The sequence below is a fragment of the Lontra canadensis genome, unplaced genomic scaffold, assembly GCF_010015895.1.
Source record: "Lontra canadensis isolate GAN:19392208 unplaced genomic scaffold, GSC_riverotter_1.0 scaffold206, whole genome shotgun sequence".
NCBI classification, from domain to species: Eukaryota; Metazoa; Chordata; class Mammalia; order Carnivora; family Mustelidae; genus Lontra; species Lontra canadensis.
Window position 1 is genome coordinate 456,597 of NW_022631200.1, and position 27,904 is coordinate 484,500.

The 27,904-nt window shown below is 49.4% G+C and overlaps 1 protein-coding gene across 1 annotated transcript; it reads right to left on the minus strand.

Annotated features, from left to right (window-relative positions):
* Window positions 1-3,567: 3,567 nt before the first annotated feature.
* On the minus strand, window positions 3,568-27,340 carry LOC116861859 (NACHT, LRR and PYD domains-containing protein 5-like). The gene is made up of 10 exons (XM_032848728.1): window positions 27,037-27,340; window positions 19,212-20,796; window positions 17,782-17,952; window positions 16,370-16,537; window positions 13,148-13,318; window positions 11,062-11,232; window positions 8,864-9,034; window positions 6,914-7,084; window positions 5,446-5,616; window positions 3,568-3,700 (listed from the first exon to the last, which is right to left on the minus strand). The coding sequence occupies exons 1-10, from the start codon at window positions 27,323-27,325 to the stop codon at window positions 3,568-3,570; spliced, it is 3,201 nt and encodes a 1,066-aa protein (XP_032704619.1). The 5' UTR covers window positions 27,326-27,340.
* Between the last annotated feature and the right edge of the window lie 564 nt (window positions 27,341-27,904).

The window sequence follows — 27,904 nt, forward strand, 5'->3', positions numbered from 1 at the left end:
CGGACGGCCCCTCCCTCCGGGCTCGCTGGCGGTGACGGGGGAGCTCTAGCTGGCGTTGGCGGAGGGTCGAGGGCACCGCGGAGCCACAAAACGGCCGGCGGGGAGGGTGTCCCGCCCCAAGCCAGGCTGGGTCGATGCTTCGCGTTGATGCTTCAGGCCGCCCTCAGGGACGACTCCGTGGGTGGCTGCTCCCAGGTTCAGTTCTGCAATGCAGGGAGGCTGTGGGGAGTCAGTGCCGGGTACAAGTGGGCACGAGGGTTTTTTTGGAGGATGAACCGTTCTGTATATTTTGGCGATGGCTCGCCAGCTGCTTGTCAAAACTCAGAGCGCGACACTCACCGGAGGGAGATTGCTGCTCTATGTAAATCATACCCCAAAACCAACCTAAAACAATACAGACGAGGCGGAGGAAATGCAGCCTTCTCAGGCTCCAAAGTCAGCATCACCCCATGCTCCTTCGAGCAGGACTGATGGTATGATGCACCGATGGACGTTTGCCGCTTGTACCTGCCACCAACCTCCCCTCCCTGTGTCGCAGGAGTGCAGTAAGCTCCCGGACAGCAGGGACCTTGTCGATCTTACGTGCTGCTGGATTGCCAGCCCTGGCCAAGCGGCCAGCACACAGGCGCTCGGCATTTCTAAGAAGAATCAGCACCTCGTCCCCTCCTTTTGGAACTTGAAGTCGAGTGAGAAATCAGGAATTAGATATAAATCAAAATGTCGCCTCTATTCTCCATTGGTCTGATGGCTTGTATTTGCAGATTTTTAAAAAGATTTTATTTGAGAGAGAGAGAGCAAGAGCAGGGGGAAGGAGCAGAGGGAGAGGGAGAAGCAGACTCCCTGCTCCATGCGGAGCTCCATCCCAGGACCCTGAGATCATGACCTAAGCCCAAGGCAGACCCTTCACTGACTGAACCACCCAAGCGCCCTTATATTTGCAGATTCCTAACACTTTGCCTCGATCAGAGTCCCAGGAGGCTTGCTGCATGGAGGAGGAGAGAATGCATGTGTCTGAGGATAGGCTGCTTGGAAGGAGTACCCAGAGGGGCAAAGCCACACAGGCTTGGTGTCTTCCTTCTGGCCTTACCAACAAGGTAACTTCTCTACCCTTGAAGATGGCTGGGTGGGGTCTCTTCATCCCTTCATGCCCTTGTGGGGGCCTCTTCCCCTGCAGCAGGAGCAGGACTCGTGACTTACAGCCAAACAGGATACAGCAAAGTTGGTGGGACCTCACTTGCGTGGTAACAGGAAATTTTTAGTCTGTTTTGTAGGGAGACTCTCTAGCTTCGAAGAAGGAATCTGCCACAGCAGGGGGCAGCACAGTGAGTAGCCAGGAATGCCCCCTGACACCGAGAGCCTCTGTCTGGTGGCCTGCAAAGAAGTGAACGCCTCCAGGAACCACCTGAATTTGGAAGAGCTCCTCCCTGGTTGAATCTCTGATGAGACCATGATCCCACCGGGCACATTCATCATGTCTTCATGAGATCCCGAGGCAGAGGACCCAGTTAAGCTGTGCCCAGACTCCTGACACACAGACACTATGAGGTAAGGTGTTTCCAGCTGCTAAGTCTGTGGCCCATACTGTGAACGGCCGTAGATGACACAAGTAGGTATTTAATCATGTATCTGTGGGATGAGTGTTCTTTGTGAGCTTTCCAGGAATTCAGCTTCCCAAACTTCCCATAAGAAGTGGGTCCTGTTTTCCTTATTTTCTGAGAGATGGGAACAAAGGCTAACAGAGGCTGGCATTTGTCTCGGGTCATCAGAATCATTTCAGAGAGCCAGGATGCCAACACATGTCTGAATTAAAAACTCGTTGCCTTCTCTCTTGGATCTTCCTTTTCGGGCAGTGATTTTCTGAAGTGGGACATAGGAACCGTCCAGGGGAGAGAGGAACAGACAGTGGTCAAGAGACTCCATGAGACACAGAAGGCAGGAGATAGGTATTTTTAGCTCTATGTAAGGTGTTATTTCTTTTTTTTTTTAATTTGACAGAGATCACAAGTAGGTAGAGAGGCAAGCAGAGAGAGAGGAAAGGAAGCAGGCTCCCCGCTGAGCAGAGAGCCTGATGTGGGGCTCGATCACAGGACCCTGGGATCATGACCTGGGCCGAAAGCAGAGGCTTTAACCCAGTGAGCTGCCCAGGCGCCCAAGGTGGTCTTTAAAAAGACTGAAACAGTATGCTTTATCGGCATTTGACCCCAACATCAGTGGGGCTGCCTCACCGGCTCTGTAGGCCAGCCGGTCCCATGTCCCGAGTGGGAGAGCTGGTGCTCTGAAGACTGGGACGTCTCTAATTAGGAGGCGTAACTGTGACATCGCTCCCCCATTCCCATCACACAGACCAGGCCCCATGGGTCCAAGGCATAAGCATTATGTAATCTGAATATTTCCAGAACACGCATTTAAACACTGTTCCTGGAGAGACACCAGAGACGGAAGATAACACTAGCAACAGAAGCCCAAGGAAACTTCGAGGCTGGCCTTTCTCCTCCGCTTGGTCTGAATTTCCATTGGCCGCATCACAGGGCTGAGAGGCGGCAGGCAGAGCCGCTGTAACCTGAGCCTACAGGGAACAGCCTTAAACATTTCCAGGTTTGCGGAAACGGTGCTTAAATTCCAAGACCAATGAGTTAATGTGTGGATTGTGCATTGCATAGAGCCTGGCACACAGGAAGGGCCATGTTAGCTACCATCGTCGTAGACCAGAGCCATAAACGGAACGACTGATGGAAAGGACACACTGGTGAGAACACAAGAATTTCCGACTTTCCTAGGAAGAGACTGGTCTGTAGCCATAGTAACAAGCAGCTACCCAGCCAGGGGTAAACCCGTTAAATGGCTCCAAGACAGCTTGCCCCAGGGAACATGCTTGATAGGCCAACGAAGGACTCCCCTCGGCTTCTGAGAACTCAGCCGGTCAGGAGGAGTTCATTCTGATGAGCACACCTGTGCATGCCAAGGGGTCACAACTCCCTGCAGAGACTCACCCGTCCCTGAACTCCACGCTTCCCCCAAACCCCAGGCTACGGAAGATCAGCCTGTGCTTCTCTGAGACCGTGGTAGACCAGTTCTGCAGGACGCTAAGCATTCCGTTTGTTTATGTCGAGAGAGTGATGCTCACGCCACCCTTTGCCTTTCAGATTATGCTTTAATTCTTTCTAACACCAACAGGCTTGTATCCAGCACATCTGGGGGCCACTCTTAGGACCTAAGTCCTCCCACTCTTCCCCTGGATCATATCCCCACTGCTCAAGGTCACGAGGTTCTTATTTCCTAAATGCTTCCAGTGCTTATTTTATTTGGTTTTCTCCACATGCCTGAGGTAGGACAGACACGTCATAGACATTGAGATCCTAGGGTCAGAACATGACAGCCTATGTTGGAGGCAAATGCAATAACTAAATTACATGGGACACATGAGAATGGTCACCAGTGAGGGTTTCGTGAGAACCGGAACTCGTATTCCATTTCTGAGAGGAAGCTCCTGGGTACAGCTTGCCCCAGAAGACTGCTTTTATGTTTCTCCATCAGAGTGCGTGTGTGCATGTCGGTGGGGGGCAGTTTTCAGTTTTTCCACCAGTACTGGTCATCTTCATCAGCAGAATACCAGCTGTCACCAATTATCATCTGTGGCTTTCGTCGTTGGACCTCCTCTAGCAGCTTCCTTATTTGAGTGGGATATTGCCATTTCAACAACCTGGGGAGGTGGAAAGGGGACACGTTACTCTGGGGATTTGCTTCTGACTGCTTCTCCTTTCCTTAAAAGTCCTGAAAACCCCACCAAGGATCTGAAGACTCTTCTCGTACTCTTTTTTTTTTAAACATTTATTTGACATTTTTAAACATTTATTTGATCACAAGCAGGCAGAGAGGCAGGCAGAGAGAGAAGAGGAAACAGGCTCCCCACGGAGCAGAGAGCCTGATGCAAGGCTCAATCCCAGGACCCCGAGATCATGACCTGAGCAGAAGGCGGAGGCTTTAACCCACCGAGCCACCCAGGCGCCCCTCTTCTCGTACTCTTGAGGCGCTCCGTAGAAGAGTAGATCCCTGCATGTACAGGCGCGCTGGGACGTATTTGTGCTGCACCGAGCTTCTGTAAGCATCGGCCCCTCACCACGGTCCCCAGAGACAGGCACGATCACTCACCCATCCACGAACTCCTTCCTGAGAACCTGCTTCATGCCGGGTCCTGTGACAGGGTCTGGAGGCAGGGCGGTGAGTAAGGCTAAGTGCCCGCCCTCGAGAAGCATGTGTGGTGGGCAGGAAAAGGAGGTATTCAGTAGGCGCACAGCGTCGTCTCCATCTTACGGACAGGGAAATGGGCTCCCGGAGGGTCCGTGAGTAAAACCAGGTCTGACTCTTCAACTGCTGAGTCCCATGATCACAGGCTCAGTTTGCCCAAAGCTACGCTGCTTTGTGTGTCATTGATACAAATATGCTCTCTTTCAGCCCAGTCTCCCGCCTTTGTAGCCTATTTGCTGAGAGATCGCTGGGAGTTCCCCTGCCCACATCGGGGTCTCGGAGTCTGCAGAGCTGTGTCTTCCAGTCCGTCCTGGCCCTCACATCCCCCACTACAACCACCCTGTTATGTCCATACACCGACACTGACCATTGTAGGACCCCAGCCCCCGTCTGCTGTTGAAACCAACAGAGACCAGCCAGCCTCCGCAGGCTGTCTGTCCTAACTGTTTTTCGGTGGGTGGTTTGGTGGCCATCTCTGCCATCTGTCCTCATGACTTTTCATCTTCCCAGCTGACACTCTGTGCCCATCACACACCGACTCCCCATCCCCCTTCCCCAGCCCCTGGCGCCGCCGCTGACCATTGGTCTCTATGACTTTGCCTGCTCTGGGGACCTCATCAAGTAGGACCCTGCACTCTCCTCTTCCTGCATCTGACTTACTTCACTGAGCATAATAACCGGGTGGTTTATCCCTGTTACAACAGGTGTCAGGACGTCCTTTGGTTTTAATGCTGAGGGACAGTCCACTGTGTGGACAGATGATGCTTCATTCACCCATCCGCCAGACAACAGACGCCTGGGCTCCTTCCGCCTCTGGATGTCTGTGAATGATGCTGTTGTGAATGCGGGTGAACAAGTAATTCTTCTAGATCCTGGTTTCAGTCCTGTCGGGGGTGTGCTCAGAATTGTTGGGTCATACAGAAATTCTACTTCTGAAGGATAAACATCTCATTTGTATGTTGTCTCCCTGTTCTTCCTCAGCCCTTCCAGAAGTACGGTCTGCGGTATCAGGCACCTTGCCTCTGTCTCTACCCCTGCATCCCCAGGACGGTGCCCGGAGCACAGTGGGCACTTACTGGTTGAACAAGGATCTGGTTGTCAAGCTACCTGTCAGCCTTGGGATAAAGGGTTTCTCCCCCAGCCAGCATGCCTGCAGCAGAAGGAGGTGTGTGTCTTGGAAGACAATCGCCAGGGACTCACCCGATTATCTGTAGGTTGCACATGGGCTGCGCGAGGGCCAGACACAGCGTTGTCATTCCTTCAGGGCTGAGATCATTCCGCATCAGATTCAAGCTGGTCAGGTGCTGGCTGCCAAGGACGGCTGAGGCGAGGGCCTCGCAGCAACTGGCAGTCAGTCCACACGCCTCCAACCTGCAGGGCCAACACGCCAAGAAATGCCTCCAAAGTTCAGTAATTGACCCTTCAACACGTCGGACTTCCAGGGTAATGTTTAAGATCGGGGCGGGTGGTGGGCTCTACCCCTGGCGTTTCTGGTCCTGCAGTTCTGGGGGAGGAACCTGGACATTTGCATTTCTGACGATTCCCGGGCAATGATGCTACCTACCACGGCTGCTGGCTCTCCTGTTAAGAGGTGCTGGGTGACTTAATGACAGTTGTGGAAAGAATGCAAGATAATGGGCGAGAGCGCTTGCAACCAGGAAACAAAACAAGGAACACAGAGAAAGACTTGCTGAGAACCTACATTTCACCTGGAACCCGAGAGACAAGAAGGAAGCCAGATGAACGGGGCAGGAAGTAGTGACGGGGGTGGGGAATTGCACACAGCTGGCCCTCGAGGGAGGGAGGCTGGGACACATCTGAGCCACGGACAGTGAACCACAGGGGAGATGGCCACAGGGGAGCCAGAGGCTCCCTGTGTGAGAGGAGGCTGGGCATTTTAGGTCACATTAAGGATTTAGGATTTTATCCTAGGAGCCGCCGATGGCTGGACAGCTTCGTGAGATGTAGTAACTGGATGGCAGCTGCATTCTCCTGTGTTGGAGATGCATGTCGAGGTACTCAGAGGGGGACGACAAGCTATGAAATGATTTATCAGATGGAGCGAAACACTGGCCATCATTGAAACTGGGCAGTGAGCAAGCAGGTTTTTAACGTCCCAATCATTCTAGACTTTGTGTGTTTGGGATGTTCTTGTGATAAGGTAAGAAGTCGTGGGGTGTGCTCGGGTAGTTTTAACTGCCTATAATTGGATGATGAGGTAGGTTTGGATAAAGCTTACTGTTTTTATGGGTTTTGCTTCTAAAATACTATCGAAACCTCTGTGAAAACAGGAAGTCTCTAAGGCAGACTGTGGAAAGAGGCAAGGGGAGGGAATTCCGTGAGCACACAAGGCACAGCATGGATCCCCCACGGGAGTGAGGTTAAGCTGAAAGCGGTAGGGACCCTTCCCTCATTGGTTCCGAAAGAAGGGAGCGTGGGGACAGATATCAAGTGGTTTCGTGGTGGAACGCCCAGGGCTTTCCCCGGAAATGGCTTTATGTTGACGTGAAGGGGTTCAGCTCTTTCTTGAGCAGCTGCAGAATGCAGCTGCTTCCAATGGCATCATGAGAGTGGGGACACCGCCTCATTCAGCAACATCGTGCTCAGCTCCCCCTTCCCCCTCCCCAGCCCTCACACCGGGGGCCGGGAGCTGGCGCCGCACACTCACCCCAGCCTCCGCACAGAAGCCCTCCGGTGCCTCAGCCCCTCGCACAGCGCCATGACGCCGTCATCTCCCAGGGCGTTCACGGCCAGATCCAGGCTCTTCAGGTGTTTGTTCCTCGTGATCACGCAGGACAGCTTCTTGCAGCAGGCGGCCGTGAGATGACACTTAACCAGCCTGCAAGAGGAGAACCCATGTCCTTTGAGGAGTGTGCTAGAGGGGGGTGGTGCCCAGAAGCCTCGGCGGGGCTCTCCTCGACTCCTTCCACACCAGGAACCTTTCTGTCTGTCCCTGGGAATGGCTCGGTCTGGGCAGCGTCCAGGGCTCAGGTGAGGAGGGCTGGTAGTGGTGGGCGGGGAGCTCGCGGGATGGGCCTGGAGGGATCTTTGCAAGAAGAGAGCCCATCAGAGGGTGCTTCCCGCCTGCAGGTGGGATACAGATTCTTCCTGGTGGATGGAGAGAAAGAGATGGGGAAAAACACAAGTGAGGAGAAGGTGGGAGGGGTGAGAAACGAGGACAGATGACAGAAGGTACCAAAATGCTAGATGGGGTTGGGGTCTGAAAGGAGAGGGGTCTTGTGCTTCTGTTCCCGGGATGAATGGGAAGGATGGGAACGGAGAAGGCCCCTAGTGGATGACTCATCTGCGTAGATGATAGAAACAGCTCCGCGGTCTCCTGTCTTCATCTAAGAATAGAACTATCCCTTGGGGATGAGAGCGCCCAGCTTCACGAGGCGTCCACGCCAAGAATGACCAGGAGCTCAGCTGCCAGGGCTCACACCTGCCCACCAGGTGGAGTGGCCAAGCCTCAGATGCCAGCGAGGGTCAGCGATGATAGTGAGGACGTGACCCCCAGCACATGACTGTGACCCCAAAGAAGCGGCACCTCCAAGTGATCAAGCTTTAGTGTCTACACTGTGCCAGAGTAGGGCTTGAGAGGACGGGTTCGTGAACACAAACGTAGGAATGGACACTTGGGTGGGGAGCACTCAGATCTGTGGGCTATGATCTCTATCCACTTTCTTTCATTATTGGAGAAGGAGAGATATTAAAATAGTCCTACTTTATGGTTCACTGATTGTACCTTTGTCACTGAGAAGAAGATACTACCAAGTACACAAAGATTTAGAAGGCATGCATGACTAAAACATTGGGCAGAAGCTCAGTGTCCAGCTTTGGGGGATTTTTAAAGTTATGATGCATCATTAAGTGGAATTCCATACCTTACCTAGTTTAGGGTTATGGTCTGCAGATCCTCAAATGAGACCAGAAGGCCAGGTTTTGGCTCCTAAGGGACTTCTGGTCTCCCCTGGAAATGACTGGTAGGGGGACTACGTGAGTCTAGACAGGTGAAATATTGAAAGCGCTGGGCCCGCCATGTGGCAAGAACCCTCTCAGTGTAACTGCTGGGATCCTTTCTTTGTAACGATTGTGCCTCCAGGAGGAATTTGCTGAAGTATTAACAACATTTACTGCTCGGTTGTTAGCCTGGGGATGTATTTCTCCTCATCGAGGACTTTTAACTTTCCTGTAGTCTGTTTAAGGACAGAACGCTCTTATTAAATAGAAACATTTCAATAAATGGTAAAGAAATTGAGCCCCAGAGGGACAAGGTGTTGAGAGCAAGCCCTCCCTCTCCACCCTACATGCAGAATGAACAGCTAAAGAGTCACTTAGGGCAAGCAGAGGTCTTGTGAGACATGAACGGGTTTTGGAAATCGAGGGTGACGTAAGCTCCAAAAATGCTGTCATGGGGCTCCTGTCCGGACTCCTTCCCATGTCCTTCCCACACTCACTGTGGCAGACATGGGAAAACAGGAGCATCCGTTGACCCAACTAGACCCAATTACCAAGAACTAAGTTTTGGTACCAGTCTTCCCACTCACGTTTCTGGACTTGCTAGGAACCCCAGACCCCAATATGGGAGAGCTGACCCCCAACCGCTATTGAAACTTACTCCAGGTCCTGGAGGTGACAAGATGGTTCCATCAGGACCTCACAGAGAAGGTTCATCCCATCATCTTCCACAGGGTTCATGCTGAGGCTCAGATGTGTCAGACGTTTGTTGCCCATAAGTGCGAACGCAAGAAAGCCACAGCCGGCGACATCCAGGTTGCACTCATTTAGCCTGTGGGACGCACACAAGGGAAAGAGGAAGATCATACCCATCACTTGCCATAAGTCACTTGGGTAAGTCACTTCTGTTGGCCTCAGCTTCCTCCTCCTTTAAGAGGGAATTATGTAAGGGGACACTTAAGGAAGTTTCAGCTTGGGTGACAGGATGACCATGAAGTGCTTGGCACAAGTCTGGCCAAATGCACACACCAGATGTTCAAGATCCTCTTTTTAATTTTCCTTCGTACTTGACGTGTCACTTTCCTATGGCCACCGTAACGAATCACCATGAACTTAGTGGCTTAAAACACACATCCATCTTACAGTTCTGGAGTTCAGTGGATTTTTACTGAGGTAAAAATCAAGGTGTCAGTAGGGCTGTGTTCCTTCTGGAGACTCCAGAGGAGAATTGGTTTTCTTGCCTTTTCTGGCTTTTTATAGGGCTGCTCAAGTCTTTGGTTCCTGGTCTTCAGTCAGCATGCCCTGTTACTACATCTCCTCTCCCACTTCTCCTTTCCCTCATAACAACCCCTCTGACGACATTAGGGCTACTCAGATAATCCAAGATAATTTCCCATCTTAAAGTCCTTAATTTGATCACACCTGCAAAATCTCTTTTACCACGTGAGTTTACATATTTATAGGGATTAGGACATGGACATCTGGGGGGGGGTCACTCTTCTGTCTACCAACCTCAGTATTTCTCCATCACTTACTCACTGAGGAACCTTGGAGCCCACAAGGGAGACAAGCACATTAAGTTATATTCTTTAACAGAATTTACAGCCACAGGTAGACCATTAGCCTATGTTGATTTTTTAAATTACAGCGTTATTGGTGAGCTAACTGGTCAGTGGGGGTGAAAGGGCAGAAAGGGAAGGGACCCCAGCAAGGCAAGCTGACGTGTGGAACAGGTGTGACACTGGTCTCTTGTTCTCACCAGCGGACCAAAGATGTGGGCTGGAAGAGGACTCCGGCCACGGGGTGGCAGCTGTTAAAGCATTTAGGGAGACTGCTTGCTGCCCGCAAGCTAGAGGACACGGCCTCCCCTAGCTGTGCGCGTGGTACCGTCTGGAGTGCTGGGACACCACCTCTGTGGCTGCCGACCCTGGGTCACTATTACCGTCATCTGAAAATCTCAGTTATCAGCTTTCCCTCCCAGAACTAATCTCTGTGAACCCAGGGACCGCAGTGGTTGTCTGTGTATCACCGAGGACGTTCGCCGGTCGCCTGTGCTTAATGGGGTCAGTCCTCATTATTCATGGGCTGTGCGTTTGCACGTTTGCTTGCTAAGATTTTCCGCTGCCGCCCGAATCCGTCCTCGTGGTCCTCGTGGTCCTTCAAGGACGCACGTGCGTGTGCACAGCAGAGCAACAGTCCAGCCGCCCGACGCACACCTCCCCACGGAGGGTGAACTCGCTTCAAATTCGTTGTCAACAGATCTCCTTTCCGTGATCCAGTTAGTGCCACTTTTTTTGCATTTTTGTGGTTTTTTGTTGGGGATTCGGTTGTTTAAGGTGTGGTGCTCACGGGCGGAGCTGAAGTCCGGCCCCGCGTTCCCGCGCGCGCGGGCAGCTGCGCTGGGCCCGGAGAACGCGCTGCGTAAAGGAGCTTCGTTCCGCCGCGAGTCACGGCGCTGTGGGCCCGGGAACGAGACCGATGAGCGACTCGCATTCAGTAAGGGGTCTTCACACGGAAACGCACAAAGCAAGGTTAGGCGCTGGTTGGTTGACGAAAGCGAGACCGGAGGCGCTCAGGAACCTAGCCCCGTGTTCCCCTGTGAGCCGCGGGCACTCTGTAGACCAGAACCGCAGGAAAGAACGAGAACCGCCTGGATTTGGGTAAACGAGGACTTCCACGGCAGGAAAACGGGCAGAGGTGGGCGTCTCCACGCACGGAGGGAATCGGCGGGACGGGACGCGGCCCTTATCCGTCCCCTTCACTGCGCAGCCACGCTCCCACGGCTCTGAGCTTGGCCAGGGGCACATGCTGTTAGTGAGAAGGCAGTGCCGTCCCCCCAGGAAAGCGAGCTGGACTCACAGCAGCCTCCGTAGCCCGCAGCTGGGCAGCTTTATGGCTCGACACAGCAGACTCACGCCTTCGCGCCCCAGGCTGTTGCTTGACAGGCACAGATGCGTCAGACTCTGGGTGCTGATGAGGGCGGAGGCCAGGTCCCGGCAGTCAGCGGCTGTGAGGCCACAGTTCCCCAGTCTGCAGGGAGAGCGCCCCGGGGGGGAAAGCATGAGGTCCGTTCTGAAGGGTCCCTCCCTCCCTCCCTCCCTCCCTCCCTCCCAAGGAAGGGACAGAAATGCCAGCCCGTGGCTGACCATGCCCTCGAAGACATATGGTGATGTCACACTGTCTTGGGTTTAATTTGCAAACCCGACCCTGATGTTCTGGGTGGCCTGGGTGACGAGATCTGCCATCACCCACAACACATGGACGAGGTCAGCCTGCTCCCCCTCCAGGTGTCTTTGCTCCTCGCATGTGCCATGATGTGTTGCTGAGATGAGGGAACCCCATTTAGAAGGTGGCCTTCCCAGTTCATCTGTGTCTCGGAGCTCAGTACACAGTAACACTTGAAAACGAGAAGTTTGTTGTACTTCTCTCATGGGATTGTGGTAGAGTTAAATGAACTAACACATCTAAAGTGCTTAAAATCATGTAAAAACAAGCATTTACTCCATATTACCGAGAGCAGCTTATTTGGATGAAGAACTACTGGCTGGCTTGGATTAGAAGGGGGTCAGGATATGTAGGCCTGAAACACGTCACTTTGGCATAAGGATGATCTTGAGCTGAGGGCAGCTGAGAAAAAGCAGACACAGGAATGGCTCTGTGTTCTCCCCCATCTGCCTAAAACAGGGCATAGATTTCCCTTGTGCATGTGTCCCTCCTCTTTGGTACCAGCAAGAGAATAACCCTTGCACCAGAGATGGACAGGACATGGAGAAGTCATCATATAACCCTTACTGTGAGTTCCTTCTCATACACTAGTCACCTACCCACAATTTATCAGCCCCTAGAAGCCCCAAACGCCTTTTGTCTAGTCACTTCTCTGTAATTTAGTGTAACTTTGGTAAAATGACATAGAAGCTTGAGTCTAACCACTTCTTTGGGTTTCTCACATCTTTTCTGTGAAGCCTCCTTGCCCATTAAAAAAAATGTAGTACCAATAAAATATGTGTGCTCTTTCTCTTGTCAATCATGAGTTTAATTTGCAGGCCTCAGACATTGAACATAAGAGGATAGAGGGAATGTCTAACCCCTATAGACTGAGTGAGAGAAGATATGTTGGCTTCTAAGGTGATCCTCTCCCCCTCAGGACTTTATAAGGTAATTTGTACCATTTTGTTTTTGATTTTTTCTAGGACTTTAGACTCAAACTCCCCATGAAAGCAGGATGTTATTGACATGGCATGCTTTGGGAGAGGTGCGGGAAACAACTTCGCCCAGACTGTAGGTCATAAAGGGGAGATTTCCTAGCCTTAGGTGTCAAACCAGGGCTCAGGTTATAGTTTTGCTTTTTATTCCCTTTGTGGCCCTAGACAAGAGATGTCTCTTCTTCTGGATTCTATTTTCCTTATCAGCCAATGGGGTGGAAATAATTCCTAGCGGGCAGGCTGTGAGGATGGCATTCATGGGAGGAGAATGCTCAGCACGCAGCCTGGCGTTCTAGGACCCCATGGATGGCAACTCCAACCGCAGGCTACAACTCTGGGATTTTGGTGCTGGTGAAACTTTCCGATATGTTGCACAGCAGTACTAACTATGAGCACAATGCCGTATGTGAGATCCCAGATCTTTTGTGTCTTTTAACAGTACATCTGTACCCTTTAACCAACTCCTCCCCATTTCTCCCCTCAATCGTCAGCCCCTGGCTGTTTCCATGCCTTTGGCTTCTCCCCTAGACTTTTGTATTGTTCAGAGTTTGGTAGCAAAGACACAGATGTTATTTACTGACTTTTAAAATACCTCAATATCAGGGCACTCCCATGGGGTCAGAACTCCCATTGTAACCCTTGGCTTAGTCACCCACTAACCCACTAATTCCCTCCCCCTCCCCCACCATCTGGGCCGTGTCAGTTAAGAGAAAGGATCCCTGTTGGAAAAAAGTGTGACTCACATCAGCTTCTGCAGAGTGCACTGCGAGGTTGTCAAGGGCTCACAGAGAGCCTTTACGCCCTGGGTCGCCAACTTATTTCCAACCAGGCTGAGAGATTTTAGGCTGATGGATGTAACAAGGATCTGGGAGATCACCGGGCAACAGGCGGGGGTTAGTCCACAGTGATCCAACCTGCAGAGATAAACAACGGGAAACACGTTCTCATTTCTCCCCCCAAAGCAAATTTCCTTGTGCACCAGCTACTCTGGCCATGTCGCTGACTTCTGGACACGGTTTGCTCTAGGCTCAGGGTCTGAGCATCTGCTATTCCTCGTGTTTGAACCGCCCCTCCTCATCCCCAACCCCTCATCTTTATGTGGTTCGGTTTTTCATTCAGTGTCACCTCTACTGAGTCAGCCAGTCTCCAAACCTTACTTAACTGTGCGGCCCACCCCACCTCACCCAAAACCCCTCTCTCCAGCATTACTTCATGCATAGCAAGGATCGCCAATGTTTGCACTTTAAAAAAAAACTGAAGTAAATCTTACATGTAACATTGTCTAAGTTTAAGGTATAAGCATGTTGATTTGAAACATTCATATACTGCAATGTGATTGCTGTGGTATCAGTAGTGGGTACCTCCATCAGGCCATGTAATTATTTCTTTTTGTGGCGGAAATAATTAAGACCTAGTCTCTTAGCAAGTTTTATGTTGATAATACAATGTTGTTGTCTGTTAAACTGTGTGCTAGGTCTCCAGGACCTGTTCACCTACTAGTTGCAAGTTTGTATCTTTCAACAACGTATTTCTACTTTCTACCCCCCACCTCCTGCAGTGGCTGATAAACACCATTTTACTCTGTTTTTAGGAGTTCAGCTTATTTAAGATTCCATACGTGAAATCATAGTGTGTCTTTCTCTGACTTGTCTGTTTGCATGATGTCCTCAAGGTTCCTGAGGGTTGTTGCTAATGGCAGGATTTCCTTCTTTCTCGGGACTGTTTGCACTTGTTTATGGTTTGTCTTCCTCTCTGGAACGGCGTCTCGATGACCCTGGCTTGGGATGGCAGACGCACGTGGGGCAAAGCCAGATGCTCGTCCACAGTTGCTCTGGGTCCATTAAAGCTCAAAACAGACCTTGTGTTTCTCGGTCTCGGCAGAAGCAAACAGTACTCGCGTCTTTAGACCAAGTTAATCTAACCAGCAAAACACACGCCCAGGATCTGCAAATCCATGGTAACAGCCCTGAACTGAAAAGGACTAAAACGCTCCCGGACAGGTGAATGGCTGTGCTAACTGCAGTGTATCCGTCCTACTGAGTGGTACTCAGCCCCGAAAATGAGCGTGCACTGACAGATGCAGCCGAGGGGCATCGGCCAATTGAAAAAGAGCTGATCTCGGGGGCGGGTACCTGGGTGGCTCAGTCAGTTAAGCATCTGACTCTTGATTTTGGCTCAGGTCCTGATCTCAGGGTCATGAGATCGAGACCCACATCAGGCTCCACACTAAGCATGGAGTCTGCTTAAGATTCTCTCCCTCTCCCTCCCCTAACCCTGCTCTTGCTCTAAAAAAATGTGTGTATATGTATATGTATATATATATATATATACACATATATGTATGTATATATGTATGTATGTGTGTGTGTGTGTGTGTGTGTATATATATACATACAGGCCCGGCAGGGGGCAGTGACATACTATAGGACTCTACTTAGAAAGCATTGTCCAAATGACAAAATTATGGAGATGGAAAACATCAGTTATTTTCAGGGATTAGGGATGGTGTGGCTGGAAAAGGGAACAGGGTGATGACCCTCGATCTTGGGTATGGTGTGGTTTTATAAGTCCCCACCTGTGACCAACAGGCAGAGAAGGACCATGTGATGGTCAGTGTCAGTGTCCTGAGTTTGACGTTGTGTCATAGTTACATAAGGTACAACTCCGAGAGAAACTGCCAGGAGGGTTCCTATCACCTCATTTTTTATCTTTACGAAACACTGATGATCACAGCTTTGTAGTAAAGCTTGAAATCAGGCAATGTGATACTTCCAGTTTTGGTTTTCTTTTTCAACATTTCCTTAGTGATTTGGGGTCTCTTCTGATTCCATACAAATTTTAGGATTGTTTGCTCCAGCTCTTTGAAAAATGCCAGTGGAATTTTGATCAGAATGGCACTGAAAGTATAGATTGTTCTAGGCAGTAGAGACATTTTAACAATGTTTATTCTTCTGATCCAAGAGCATGGAATGGTCTTCCATCTTTTTGTGTCTTCAGTTTCTTTTGAGTGTTCTGTAGTTCCTCGAGTACAGTTCCTTTACCCCTTTGGTTAGGTTTATTCCCAGGTATCTTATGGTTCTTGGTGCTATAGTAAATGGAATCGATTCTCTAATTTCCCTTTCTGTGTTTTCATTGTTAGTGTATAAGAAAGCCACTGATTTCTGTACATTGACTTTGTATCCTGCCACATTGCTGAATTGCTGTATGAGTTCTAGTAGTTTGGGGGTGGAGTCTTTAGGGTTTTCTATATAAAGAATCATGTCATCTGCAAAGAGAGAGAGTTTGACTTCTTCCTTGCCAATTTGGATACCTTTTCTTTCTCTTTGTTGTCTGATTGCTGTTGCTAGGACTTCTACTACTATGTTGAACAAGACTGGTGAGAGTGGGCATCCTTGTCGTGTTCCTGATCTCAGCAGGAAGGCTGCGAGCTTTTTTCCATTGAGGAAGATATTCGCTGTGAGTCTTTCATAGATGGATTTTATGAAGTTGATGAATGTTCCCTCTATCCCTGTATTCTGAAGAGTTTTAATCTGTTTTAAAAGGTAACTGAGGGCTTCTGGGTGGCTCAGATGGTTAAGCATCTGCCTTCTGCTCAGGTCATGATCCTGGGGTCCTGGCATCAAGTCCCATATCTGGCTCCTTGATCAGCAGGGATCTTGCTTCTCCCTCTGCCTCTGCTTCTCTCTCTCTCACTTATGAATAAATAAATAAAATCTTAAAAGGTAGCTGAAAGTTACCTTTTTATCAGAGTGAAATATGCATAATGAAGTTTACCGCCTTGCCCATAGGTGCACAGAGGGACACGTGAGGTCCGCCCATGGACGCTGCTGCCTGTCCACCACCACCACCTCCGGACGCCCTCTTCCTCTCTCACGGGTTTGCAGCTTGCTGCGAACATTTAGAAAGGAAAGCCGACAAGGGCAAAACCGAAAATGCGGCAGCCACATGCACCACCCAGAGCGTACCTCAGCGACTCCAGCAAGCAGCTCGGGTGTCTCAGTGCTTGGCAAGCCATCGTCAGGTCGGCCTCCTTCAGGCGAGTGCTCTCCAAGTTCAGGTATTTCATGTTACGGTTGGTAATGAGAACCGTCCAGAGATGACGAAGGCCCAGGGGAACCTGCGCATCTTTAAATCTACTCAAGAGAAAGCGGAAAATACGCACGAGACCCGGGGGACAGCCGTGTCCCAGTTTTCCTCTCACCATTTGCATTTATGTATTCTTTTTTTTTTTTGCATTTATGTATTCTTAAAGATTTAAAAAATTGTGTAAGTGATCTCTACACCCAGTGCGAGGCTCAAGCCCACAATCCCCAGATCAAGGGTTGCTCGCTCTACCCACTGAGCCCGCCAGGTGACCCACGCCTACTTAATTTAAAGCAGCAAATTCATGAGCATGTACGAGGCATCAGGCACTGGAAACAGTGTCAAGGGCGTCTGGCTGGCTCATTTGGAAGAACAGGCGACTCTTGACCGTGGGGTTGTGAGTTCAAGCCCCATGCTGGGTATAGAGATTGTTTAAAAATAAAATCTTAAAGAAAGAAGAGAGACTAGTAGAACTATAAACAGGTATGGTCAAGTTCAGGCTGAAGAGAAAGGTCAAACATCAGATGAGCGTGTATATCGTGACACCATTTGGATTAAAAAAAGTCATTTGCCAATATATACATATAGTTGCATGGGAAGCTTAGGAGTTGTTAATAAGGGAGGTAGGAAGTTGAAGAGGACTTCTTCTGGAAACCCCCGTAACACCCGAATCTTGTTACCACACGTGATGGGTTACTGCTGAGTTACAAATACACACATGATGGGTTACTGTGTTACAGATACAGCGATGACACAGACTTGGGCTCATCACTGCCTGGCAAGAGCTAAGAGCAGGGGTTCCCAGGGGCAACGCTGCAGAACCTTTGTCTGCGGCAGACTAGCACTTCATCTCCTACTCCAGGAACCTGGGGAGTACCCAGAGGTCTACCACAGACCCAGAACCTTACCAGGTGTTCAAATATTTGTTACCTTATTAATGAACGTAAAAGCATTAAGAACTGATTTAAAGCCTCCCTCAAGTGAAGCACTTTGGTCTTGCAGTGGCCTCATGCTCCAGCCATTTGCCTACAAGGAGCTCCCCATACCTTTGTCCCTACTAACAAACTCCTATTCATCCTTCAGTACCCAGAGTGAATGAGCCTGCCTCCATAATCCCTTCACGGGGTCTTTAGTTTCTCCCCATTGTGTGCTTCTGGGAACTTGGCTCCTATATCTTCCACAACAGCTATCCCCTCTGATTACATTCTTAGATGGATCTTTTCTGGTAGGTGGGAGAAGAGAACAGTGACATAGCCACACCAAGGGACATGTGGGGGGTGCCGGGCAGCCTTACATCAGATTCTGTATTTCACATTTTGGCTGCCTCAGCTTGATGCACAGGGTCTTCATGGCCCGCTCATTCAGGACGCTGCCGCTCAGGTCGAGCTCCCGCAGGCTTGGGTGGGTGCTGAGCACGACGCAGAGACTTTCCCAGCACTCAGCAGCGAGGGTCTTGGCTGGCATCCTACAAAGAGAAAGAAATCGCCACTGGCTTCCACAGGATGGGATTTAACACGAGCAACCGCCCCAGCGGTGTCAGAGGAGAGGAACCAGTGTACGACGGCAGGACGGGCATGGCTTCAGAGGAGCTCAGGTCAACTTAGTGATGCCGCCTTGTGCTTTCATTGCCTGCTCTCACACCCACCCCACCCCCTGAACATTTTAATACCCTAGGGGGGACACACGAAGACAACGCGGAGTCGCCAGCCCCTGAACTGGGTTTACCCTTAGATTCTGGCTCCCCCTCGAATGGAAAAGGGCGCAGCCACTGTGGAAATCAGTATGGAAGTTCCTCAAAAAAGCAAAAATAAAGCTACCCTATGATCTAGGAATCACATCTGTAGGAAAGAACTGAAATCAGGATCTGTGCACTATATTGTCCCCGACAGCCAAGATTCGGAAATGACGTAAATGTCCACTGACAGCTGACGGATGAGTGAAGAAAATGTCACACGCACACACACACGCACACACACACACATACACACGGGAATGGTACTCAGCTTTTAAAAAGAAGGAAATCCTGCCATTTGTAGGAGTAGGAATCAACCTAGAGTACGTTATGATAAGTGAAATAAGCCAGTAACAGACAGACACGTCCGGTCTCACATGTAACATTTAAAATAGCCAAACTTGCCTAAGCAGAGAGAGGATGGTGGTGGCCTGTGGCGGGGGGTGGGGGCGGTGCTGGTGGAAGACTATGGAGTTTCGGTTACACGAGATGGATGTCTACGAGTAGTAACTATCTGAGGTGGTGGGTATGGTAATTAGCTTAATCATGGTGATGATTTTACCAAATTGTACACCTTAAATAAGTACGATTTTCATTTGTCAATTATACCTCCATGAAGATGGGAAGGAAGGGCTGTGCCTGGGTGGCTCAGTCGGTTAAGCATCTGCTTTCAGCTCAGGTCATGATCCTGAGGTCCTGGGACTGAGCCTGCTCTGTGGGGAGTCTCCTTCTCCCTCTCCCTTTGCCCCCTCCCTAACTTATTGCCCTCCCTGATAAATAAAATCTTAAAAAAAAAAGAGGGCATGTGTGGTGGTGGGCATTGGGTGTTCTACTCAACTAATGAGTTGTTGAACACGACATCAAACACGAAGGATGTATTACACGTTGGCTGATTGAGCATAATAAAACAATGAAGATAGGAAGAAAAAAAGACTAAATGGTAAAAAAAAAAAAAGAAAAGAAAAGAAAAAAGAATAAAATGAAGGACTCACCCTTGGGGGATGAGGGGCTGTGCGTCGGAGAACTCGTCCTTCAAGAGGCTCTGCGGGACTTCGATGCGGATTCTCTGCAAATACCGGCACCGCTGCAGACAGAAGGTGGACACCAGCACGTCTGTCCGGTGCTCTATTGGAAGCCAAACTTCCTGGAAGCTGTCCAATGCCAAGCCGACAAACTCCTCGTCCTGAGTCTCAAAAAGGCAGTGGAAGGCATCCAGCAAGTCCGGCAGGGTGCAGGTGCCCGGCTGTCGCCCCAGCAGAGAGATCCAGCTCAGAAGCCCCCGCTTCAGCGCCCGGGGGACACGGCACCCGAGCAGGACCTCCAGAGCCCCTGTCACCTCTTTGCTCATGAGGCCGAACAAGAACCGCTTCATCTGGTGCAGGTGGGCACCGGAGCCGGCCGGTCCGAGCACCGCCAACCCCTGCATGAGCACCGGGCAGGGACGACTCCCTGTCTCCAGTCCTTCTAGAACGTAGTGCAGGGCAGCACAGAACTCCTGCAGGCTGACGTGCAGGAAGGAGTAGCAGCACCTCTCCCGGCGGCCGTCCTGGAGGAGGAGGTCTGTGTGAAGCAGAGCAGAGAGCTCAGACTCCCGCAGTCCGTGGGCACGGAGGTCGTCTGCATAGAACACGAACTTCCCGCGCCACACGCCCTGCACAGCCAGGAGGCACAGGCTCCTCAAGACGGCGGTCTCGTCCTGGCTGAGACGGCGCCGGGAGGCGACTCGCGGGCCGAGCTGGCGGAACACGAATGTGGCGTACAAGCTTGTGAGAGTGTGGCAGGGAGCGGGAAGGCGTTCTCCCCACGCCTCCTGCAGGTTCAAAGCCTCACAGATGAGCGACCCCAAGACGGGGACTTGGCACGCGTCCAGCAGCGAGCGGCTGTCGGCCACAGCTCGCAAGACTTGCGTCTTCTGATGCTCGTTCTTCGTGTGCCGAAGGAGCAGCTGGACCCGCTTCTCCACGGAGATGCCCCCCACGAGCAGGTAACGGGGCGACGTGAGCATGGATTTGAGCTTCTCTATGCCCGTGTCTCTGACGGTGATCATCAGCGAGGACTCCGGGAGCAGCACTTTCTTCAGCAGGCTACGCATCAGAACAGACGGGGGTCGCTTGTCTGCCCAGTCTTCACAGAGACTCGCGTCGTCATCTTGGAAGGTGAAGTCCAGGTCATCAAAACCGTCAACGATAAACAAGAGCCTTTCTGGTTGGGACAGGATCTCCATCATTGGAACTGGGGAGTCTGGCCACTCTCTGGAAATTAACTCTGCAAAGCTGCCCTCCCTCACGTACTGCATGTCTCTGGCATGGAGGAAGAAGACGTAGGAGAACCTGGCCTGGTAGAGTTCACCCTGCGCCCAGCACTGCAGGACCCTTCGGGCCAAAGCGGATTTCCCGATTCCCGATTTTCCGTGCAAAACCACAGTGCGGGGCTGGAAGCCCGTCTGGTCTGGATTGAAAGCTCCCAGCAACATTTGCATTTCTGGACAGTCAGAGGCAAGGTGTTCGAAACCATGGAATTCATCCGACTTTGCAGCAAATTTTGTCATCACGTAGCCCTTGTAGTCCCTTGTCTTATCTCCACGGCCCAAGTTGGACAGGGGGAGGGAGAACAAAAACAGGAAACAACATTTGAAGAAAGTCTGGAATTTAGGGAAAAAGAAAAACCAAAACAAACCCCCAAACCCCGGACCTAGAATCAGTGGCCCTAAGTCAGACATGGTTCTTGTGTTCCTTCCTACTGATGACAAGCTCCGTCCCTCAAAGACCACTTCCGCCAAGCTTGGGAACATCTTACAAACTCACTCTATCTGTCCCCTTTGATCGTTCTTTTCAGCACTTAATACCTGATACATCACGTCTTTGTTGGCTTCCTGTCCTTGTCCTCTCTGTAGACCCCATGCAGGGACTTAATTATTTACTGTTGCGTCTTCATTATTCATGAGGATGCCTGGCACCCTGTGGACACTAAGTATTTGTTAAAGGAATGAGCTTTGCCCAACAGTCCTACGTGGTCTCTGAAGAACAGAGACGCTTGGGGGAGCGGAGGATGTGTGCGCCGTGGCCTGAGTTCCAGGCTTGCAGCTCCAGCAGCTCTGGGCTCCCATGGAGAAACCCCTCTACGCAGGGGGTCCGGCTCTGCACAAAAGGTCAATCATGGCCCTTGAAGTGAGACAGATCCTGTTTGAAATTCTATATTCTGCTGTATGCGGTCAGTTTCTGAGCCTCAGTTTCCCCCCCTCTGAAAGGAGATTAACATCCTCTTAAAGTGTTGCAGTGAATATTTAAGAGAGAATGTGCCCTCAAAATTTATTAGTCCAGGGCTTGGCAAAAATGACCAGTGGCCTACTACTACTGTCATTACAAACCATAATTGCTTCACAGTATCTGGTTTTATTTTTATCCCAGCACTTGCCCTAAACGGCCACTTTGATGCATTTTGTTGTCTAGCACCTAGACTGTGAAAGAACTTTACCTCCATACTTCCAGCCTCTTCAATGGTCTCTGCCATCTGCTAGGTACTCAGTAACACGAAGGAAACCCCTCCAATCCTGGGTCTTTACATTTGCCAGTAACACTATTATCTTCTAAAAAAAGGCAGCATGACGCTCTCTGTACGGGTGTATAAGGCAATGACTATCTCTACATAAAGTCTCTACAGAGAAGTTCTATATCTTAAACTTCATTATTCTGTATCAGGGACAGGTATTCAGGGACTGTATTAAAACCACAGGAAGCAGGGTGCCTGGGTGGCTCAGTGGGTTAAGCCTCTGCCTTCAGCTCAGGTCATAATCCCGGGGTCCTGGGATCGAGTCCTGCATCGGGATTTCTGCTCAGTGGGGAGCCTGCTTCCCCCCCTCTCTCTGCCTGCCTCTCTGCCTACTTGTGATCTCTCTCTCTCTCTGTTAAATAAATAAATAAAATCTTTAAAAAAATTTTTTTAAAAGGCTGAGCTTTTTGGTACATCAATTTTAAAAAAAAGAATCGAGTAACATTCCTTAGGAGAGCCTGCTGACACCTCCTTGACGGATCAGCTGCGACTCCATAGAATCATGGCACCTGGGATCTCCTCTTCATTTCATGTTTGGTTTGGTTGACATATAACTGTACATAGCCATGTGTAGATGTTTTACTGCTATGTTCCTGTCACGGCTCTTCAAATGGTAGGTATTCCCAAAATTAAGTTTGGCAGAAGGAATTGAGGGGAAAAAAAGGATTACCACTAGCCAAGTAATTTTGAACAAAGAACTTGCCTACTCTTGTCTCTATATTTAGCTCCTGTCAACTGAACTTGTGCTTGACGCCCAAGTTTACCAGAATCACAGGTTTTTGGGATCTCTCTTTGTACCCAGTGACTGTAGATGATCACAGTGAACACAGAGGACTCTGTCCTTGGTGAGGATTCTAGGAGCTCTTGGGGAAGAGACTAGTGTACAGAGACGAGTGCAGATGAATGAAGGGACAGTGGACTCCTGTACCACCCAAACTCCATTCCAGGATGGAAGAAAAAAGTCAATCAGTTTTCTTTACCTTGTTCTTTTATCTCAGCTGATATGGAACCACCTTGTTCTATAGTTTGTGAAATTTCTGCAAAAAAGAGAGGAAGGATGAATTCCCCCCCCCCCATGTAAGTATCCGAATCAGAGAGGGCACAGACCCATGTCTCAGGACCAGTTTGAAAATGGCAGCCGCTGGCTCAGCGAGACAGACTAACTGTACGTAAAAGGAGCACTTGATTCAAAATCCGAAGCTATGAGGTTCTGGTTTCATTTCTGCTTTCAACTTGTTGGAGACCTCTAAGCAAATCATTAACATGAGGGATAAAACCTGGTGGATTAGAACCGAGGGGGTCTCTACTCAGACATAGGATATAAATGGGAATTCTGTCACTTCCTACTTCTGAGGTCTTCGTCAGCTCGCTGGGCTTACAGGCTTCTGTATGTTCATCTGTAAAGCGAGGAGAACCGTTCCTCTGTTGTGGAGTTGCCTGTCTATACATGTAGAGTTTGGGCAAGCCATCAGGCCTCTGAATCTGTTTTGTTACTGGACAGTTGGAATTACAGTGACTACCACAGGATCCCGTTGAGATTTGTGAGATTAAAGCCTGTGACGCCATGCTTGACTCACAGAGTCTCAACAGGTGGTAGTTCTGACCGACAATGGTAATTAGAGGGGCTTCCCAATGTGGCTGGTAAGACCGCAGCCTTCATCGATTTTGTTCCTACTGCCAAGATTAGTCAGGCAGTGTCTTCATTCTACATCATCACTAAATCCCTAAGTAATCCATAAATGCATAATACAATTTTATCCATGGGAAGATAATATATAGGACTCACCTGGTTAAGGTGACATTTACATTAAAATTGGAACAATTGAGGGGCACCTGGGTGGCTCAGTTGGTTAAGCAGCTGCCTTTGTCTCAGGTCATGATCCCAGTGTCCTGGGATCAAGCCCCGCATCAGGTTCTCCAATGAGCAGGGAGCCTGCTTCTCCCTCTCCCTCTGCCTGCCTCTCTGCCTACTTGTAATCTCTAACTGTCTGTTGAATAAATAATAAAAATCTTTAAAAAAAAGTTAGAACAATTGATAACCTCCAGGATTCTGAGACTCTGACTCACCAACCGCTCAGACTTTGGTTTTGAAGGGGGTTTTCCTAGCCGCAGCCTGGACAAAGCTGCATCAACAGGAAGTTGGTCCTGAGTCTTCCAAAGTGTTAGACTTTGCGGTCAGTGCTGACTGCTGGAAGGCTGGCAATGTGCCAGTGGTAGTGTGGTTAATATTGGGGAATGCTTGCTGTCTGTGAAAGCCTACATCTTTCCCTCTATGTAGGGGGATGTTGTGGCTTCACTGCTTTGGTCCCTTTTGCTGGTCTCCCTTTCCTCCACTGAGGTATGGGTTTCCTAAATGCCGGAGATTTGCACGTACTTTGTCCACGGATGTAACCGAAGTCCACAGAGCAATGCCCAGCAGGCACCAGTATGCAGATATTTCAGGAACTGTATTGAGTCTGATTTCACGCTATCTGGAGCTCTCCACCAAAGCGTCCAAAACAGACCTTCAGGTGGATGTTGTCCTGGCAAGGTCATGAAGTTGCCCAAACTGAAGATGGGAACCCAAAGAGTCATAAGAAAGCTTTAAGATCACAGAGTTCTCTTGGACTCTGAATAAGACAGACCATGATTACTAGATCCTCAGGGCCCAGGGCGGGGCTAGAAAGAACACTGGATCATCAGAAGTCATGGTTCGAGTCCCGGGCGTACCAGTAACTGTCATGTGGCTGTAGACGTACCATTGTCCCAGCACATCCACACTGACCTGGCACTTCTTTCATGCTTGGTTCCTGGTCTTTCTTCATTTGTGTAGAATTTCCTGGAATTTCAGCCAAAGAATATTCTGCAACGGAGAGGAGATGACACGACTATCTCAGTAAAGTCACAGCAATTACCCAGACTGGGGATGAGAGCGTCCTCTGCCCAAATTACTGAGGGGAACCAAGAAAGCCTCCGGATCTGTTTGTCCCAGGACTGTCCAGTAATGGAGACAATGGAGTCAGATCCTCCAGTGACACCAGCCCAGTGACATAGCAGAGACCGGTCATGAAGAGTGCTCAGAGTTTGAACTTGTGAACTCCAGTCCCACTTTTGCTGTCTGGCCTTGGGTAATGCACATGATGAGGCAGAGTGTTACGGTTCTCAAGAGTTTATCTTCAAGAGTTTACCTCAGCCCCTCTCTTGAACTTTAGCTGGTTAGTGGACGACTCACTAGAGTAGTGAATTATCCAAACAGAGGTGTCCAACTTATGAATGCTAACACTGGCCACTCTTTCTCCAGTCTACTTGCTCTAAAACATCTGTTCCAGTGTTTCTTGGGATGAGCTAATAGCCCATCCACTAGGACACCTGGGTGGCTCTGTTGGTTAAGCATCTGCCTTTGGCTCAGGTCATGATTCTGGGATCCTGGGATTGGGCCTCCTGTCAGGCTCCCTGCTCAGCAGTGAGTCTGCTTCTCCCTCTCCCTCTGCCCCTTACCCCTGCTTGTGCTATCTCTTTCTCAAAAGGAAGTTTTAAAAAATCTTAGAAGAACCTCACCCACCCACTTTCTCATGCCAGAAACAGGGCGTCATCCTTAAGGCATATCCTCTGTCTGCATTAAGTCCTACAAAACCAGTGTGTCTGCTTTTGAAACATCTTCCAATTGCATTTCTACTTTCTTTAACAACCACTGCCACTCTGGCCCAAGACACCACTATTTCTCCCATGGAGTACCAGAATGGCCTCCTCCTGGTCTCCCCACATCTAGTCATGACTCTTTCTGGACCACACAACACTTCAGCAACAATGCTGAAATGCCAATGGGATTATTTTTTTATCCCTGTCCCCTTCAAAATGAATTGTTTATGCTTTGCTGTTAAAATTATCCTCAAGATGCTATGTTGTTGGACTTGTGGTCTACCTCCCCATATTAATCTCTTGCCTTGCTCCCTCCTGTTCTCCAGGGTCTAGCCAAGCTCCCTGCTAAAGACTTCATAATGCAATCTCTGTTGCTCATCATGTTTTCTCTACCATCCCCAATTAGCTTGGCTAGTTCCTCTTCTTCATATGTGTTTCAGCTTTAACTTCACTTCTTTTGGAAAGTTATTCTACTCTTCATTTCTCTCTGGTCTGGAATAGGAACCTCTCCTTTTTCTACACCATTTAAAAAAAGATCGCCCATCTTTCCCTCTTGCTTGCAGCCCTGGAAGCTATAAATCTCTGGCATATAACCCATGAAGATTTAAAGACATGTTAGATAATGAGTCTCCTCTTTGTCACCTATGAGCTCATGTAGAACTTGGTAGAACCCGTGTTTTAGCTTCTGCCTTGGGGAACCCATTTCATCAGATGGGTTTGACTCGATGGCAGGGCGGTTTCAACACAGTGCCTCACCTAGAGTACTGACTCAGTAAATATCAGTCATCATTTTAATTTTATAACCTCCATTTCCTGTGAATAATATCGACAGGTTTTCCACATGGGGCTTTTCGGAAGCTCAGGAGGGATAGCTTCTCTTAAAGTCCTTTGTAGCTATAGATGCTGAGTTACATCTAGGGATGGCCATACCTGTAGTCTTTAGGGTCAATCTGACTGTTCACCCTCAGGACTCAAAGTTTTCTGTCCATGGTTGAAGAAAAGAATTCTTCCCGATAAAGGAGGACTATTTTCTTCCACTACCTTTCTCCTAAATACCCTGAGCCAATCACACAATTTGATAAGCATGTTGCTATGATATCGACACCAACGGTCTGACAAGATCAGTCCTTAGACGAGTTCCTTGGCTTTAGTCTCAGGCAGGAAATATGGGAGACACCCACTGAACAACCACCACGTGTTCTCAATAAGTGAATGAAGCTTTGTTAACCACTTTGCATACATTACGTTATTGAGTCTTTGCAAGAGCACAGGTAAGCATCCAAGTTACTGTTCCAAGATGTGGAGTCCAAGGGTCAGAGTAAAAGGAAATTTGCCCAAAGTCACACATAGAACACGTGGAAGGTCCAGAGCTCAAGTTCAGAACTTAGGACTCCAAGTCCTGTCTATGAACTTCAACCAAATTCTGTCTGGGTAGAGGGTCTGTCTACTCGTTTCTTCCTTTTTCCACAGGGTGGGGACTCCTCTAATTTCCAGCCAGGCAGGATGACTAATGAGGGACTTCTCACAGTTCAGACTCACACTGTGGAGATGGACCCAATTAGTGACCAAGGATGCCCTCTTCATTCCCATGGGAGCTCGAGGTAACCTCCTTTCTCTCCCACCTGCAGATTTCCCCCAAGGCATACTCACTTTTCATCTCTTGCCTTGCCTTCTCAGAGAGTGTAGACAGGCCCATCGTTTCAAAGATGTGATTGGATATTTTCCAGACCAGAGATTCTTCATAAAGCTCGTGCAAGAGGGAGGCTAGATGTCCCACGTCAGCGTTGTCCACCTCAACCCATGGAAAGGAGCACACTGCCACTTCGGAAGCTTTTTCCATGAGCAGTACCTTAAACGTCTGAAACTCCTCCTTGCTCAGCTGCATGAGACACCATTGCAGGGCATAGTTGGAAAAGGAGGGTAATTTGGCTTCTCTCATCTTCGTGCAAGGCTGAGAGCTCAGATTTTGATGGAAAAGTGGATTCCTTAATAATATGGAGAAATGGTACCTGTGGAAGATTAACAAGATTCAAAAGAGACTCTTGGATCCAATCCTCGGGTTCATACAACCAACCTCGTCAAGTCACTAGAAACAACATTTTCTGTTTTGTGACACACACAGAGAAGCCCAATTCATGGGTAACAATTCTTCATAGACTTTAAATTATTTGACATTATATCTATTTATCTTGTTATAAGAATATAAATTCCGGGATGTTTTGCTGCCTTTATCCCTCATTCCCAAAACAGCACCTAGCATAGAGTCAGATTAAAAACACAAAGAATACGAAAACATTAACCTGAAAGCATATGTGCTCTGCCACATTTATTGTAACACTATTTACAATAGCTAAATTATGGACGAGAACACAACTGTCCATAGAGAATGGCTAAAAAAGAGGCAGTATACGCACAATGGAGAATCCCGGAGTCAAAAAAGAGTGAAATCTTGCAATTCACAATAACATGGATAGGCCTATAGGGATTTATGCAAAGTGAAAGAAGTCAGACTGAGAAA

Excerpts from the sequence above, each read along its gene's own strand:
- LOC116861859 (XM_032848728.1), bottom strand. The coding sequence starts at position 27,325 with ATGAGAGAAGCCAAATTACCCTCCTTTTCCAACTATGCCCTGCAATGG. Across the intron at positions 17,953-19,211 it reads CAGCCCCTCATCCCCCAAGG|GATGCCAGCCAAGACCCTCG; the intron begins GTGAGTCCTTCA and ends TTCTCTTTGTAG. Across the intron at positions 7,085-8,863 it reads TGTCACCTCCAGGACCTGGA|GCTGGTTAAGTGTCATCTCA; the intron begins GTAAGTTTCAAT and ends CTCCTCTTGCAG.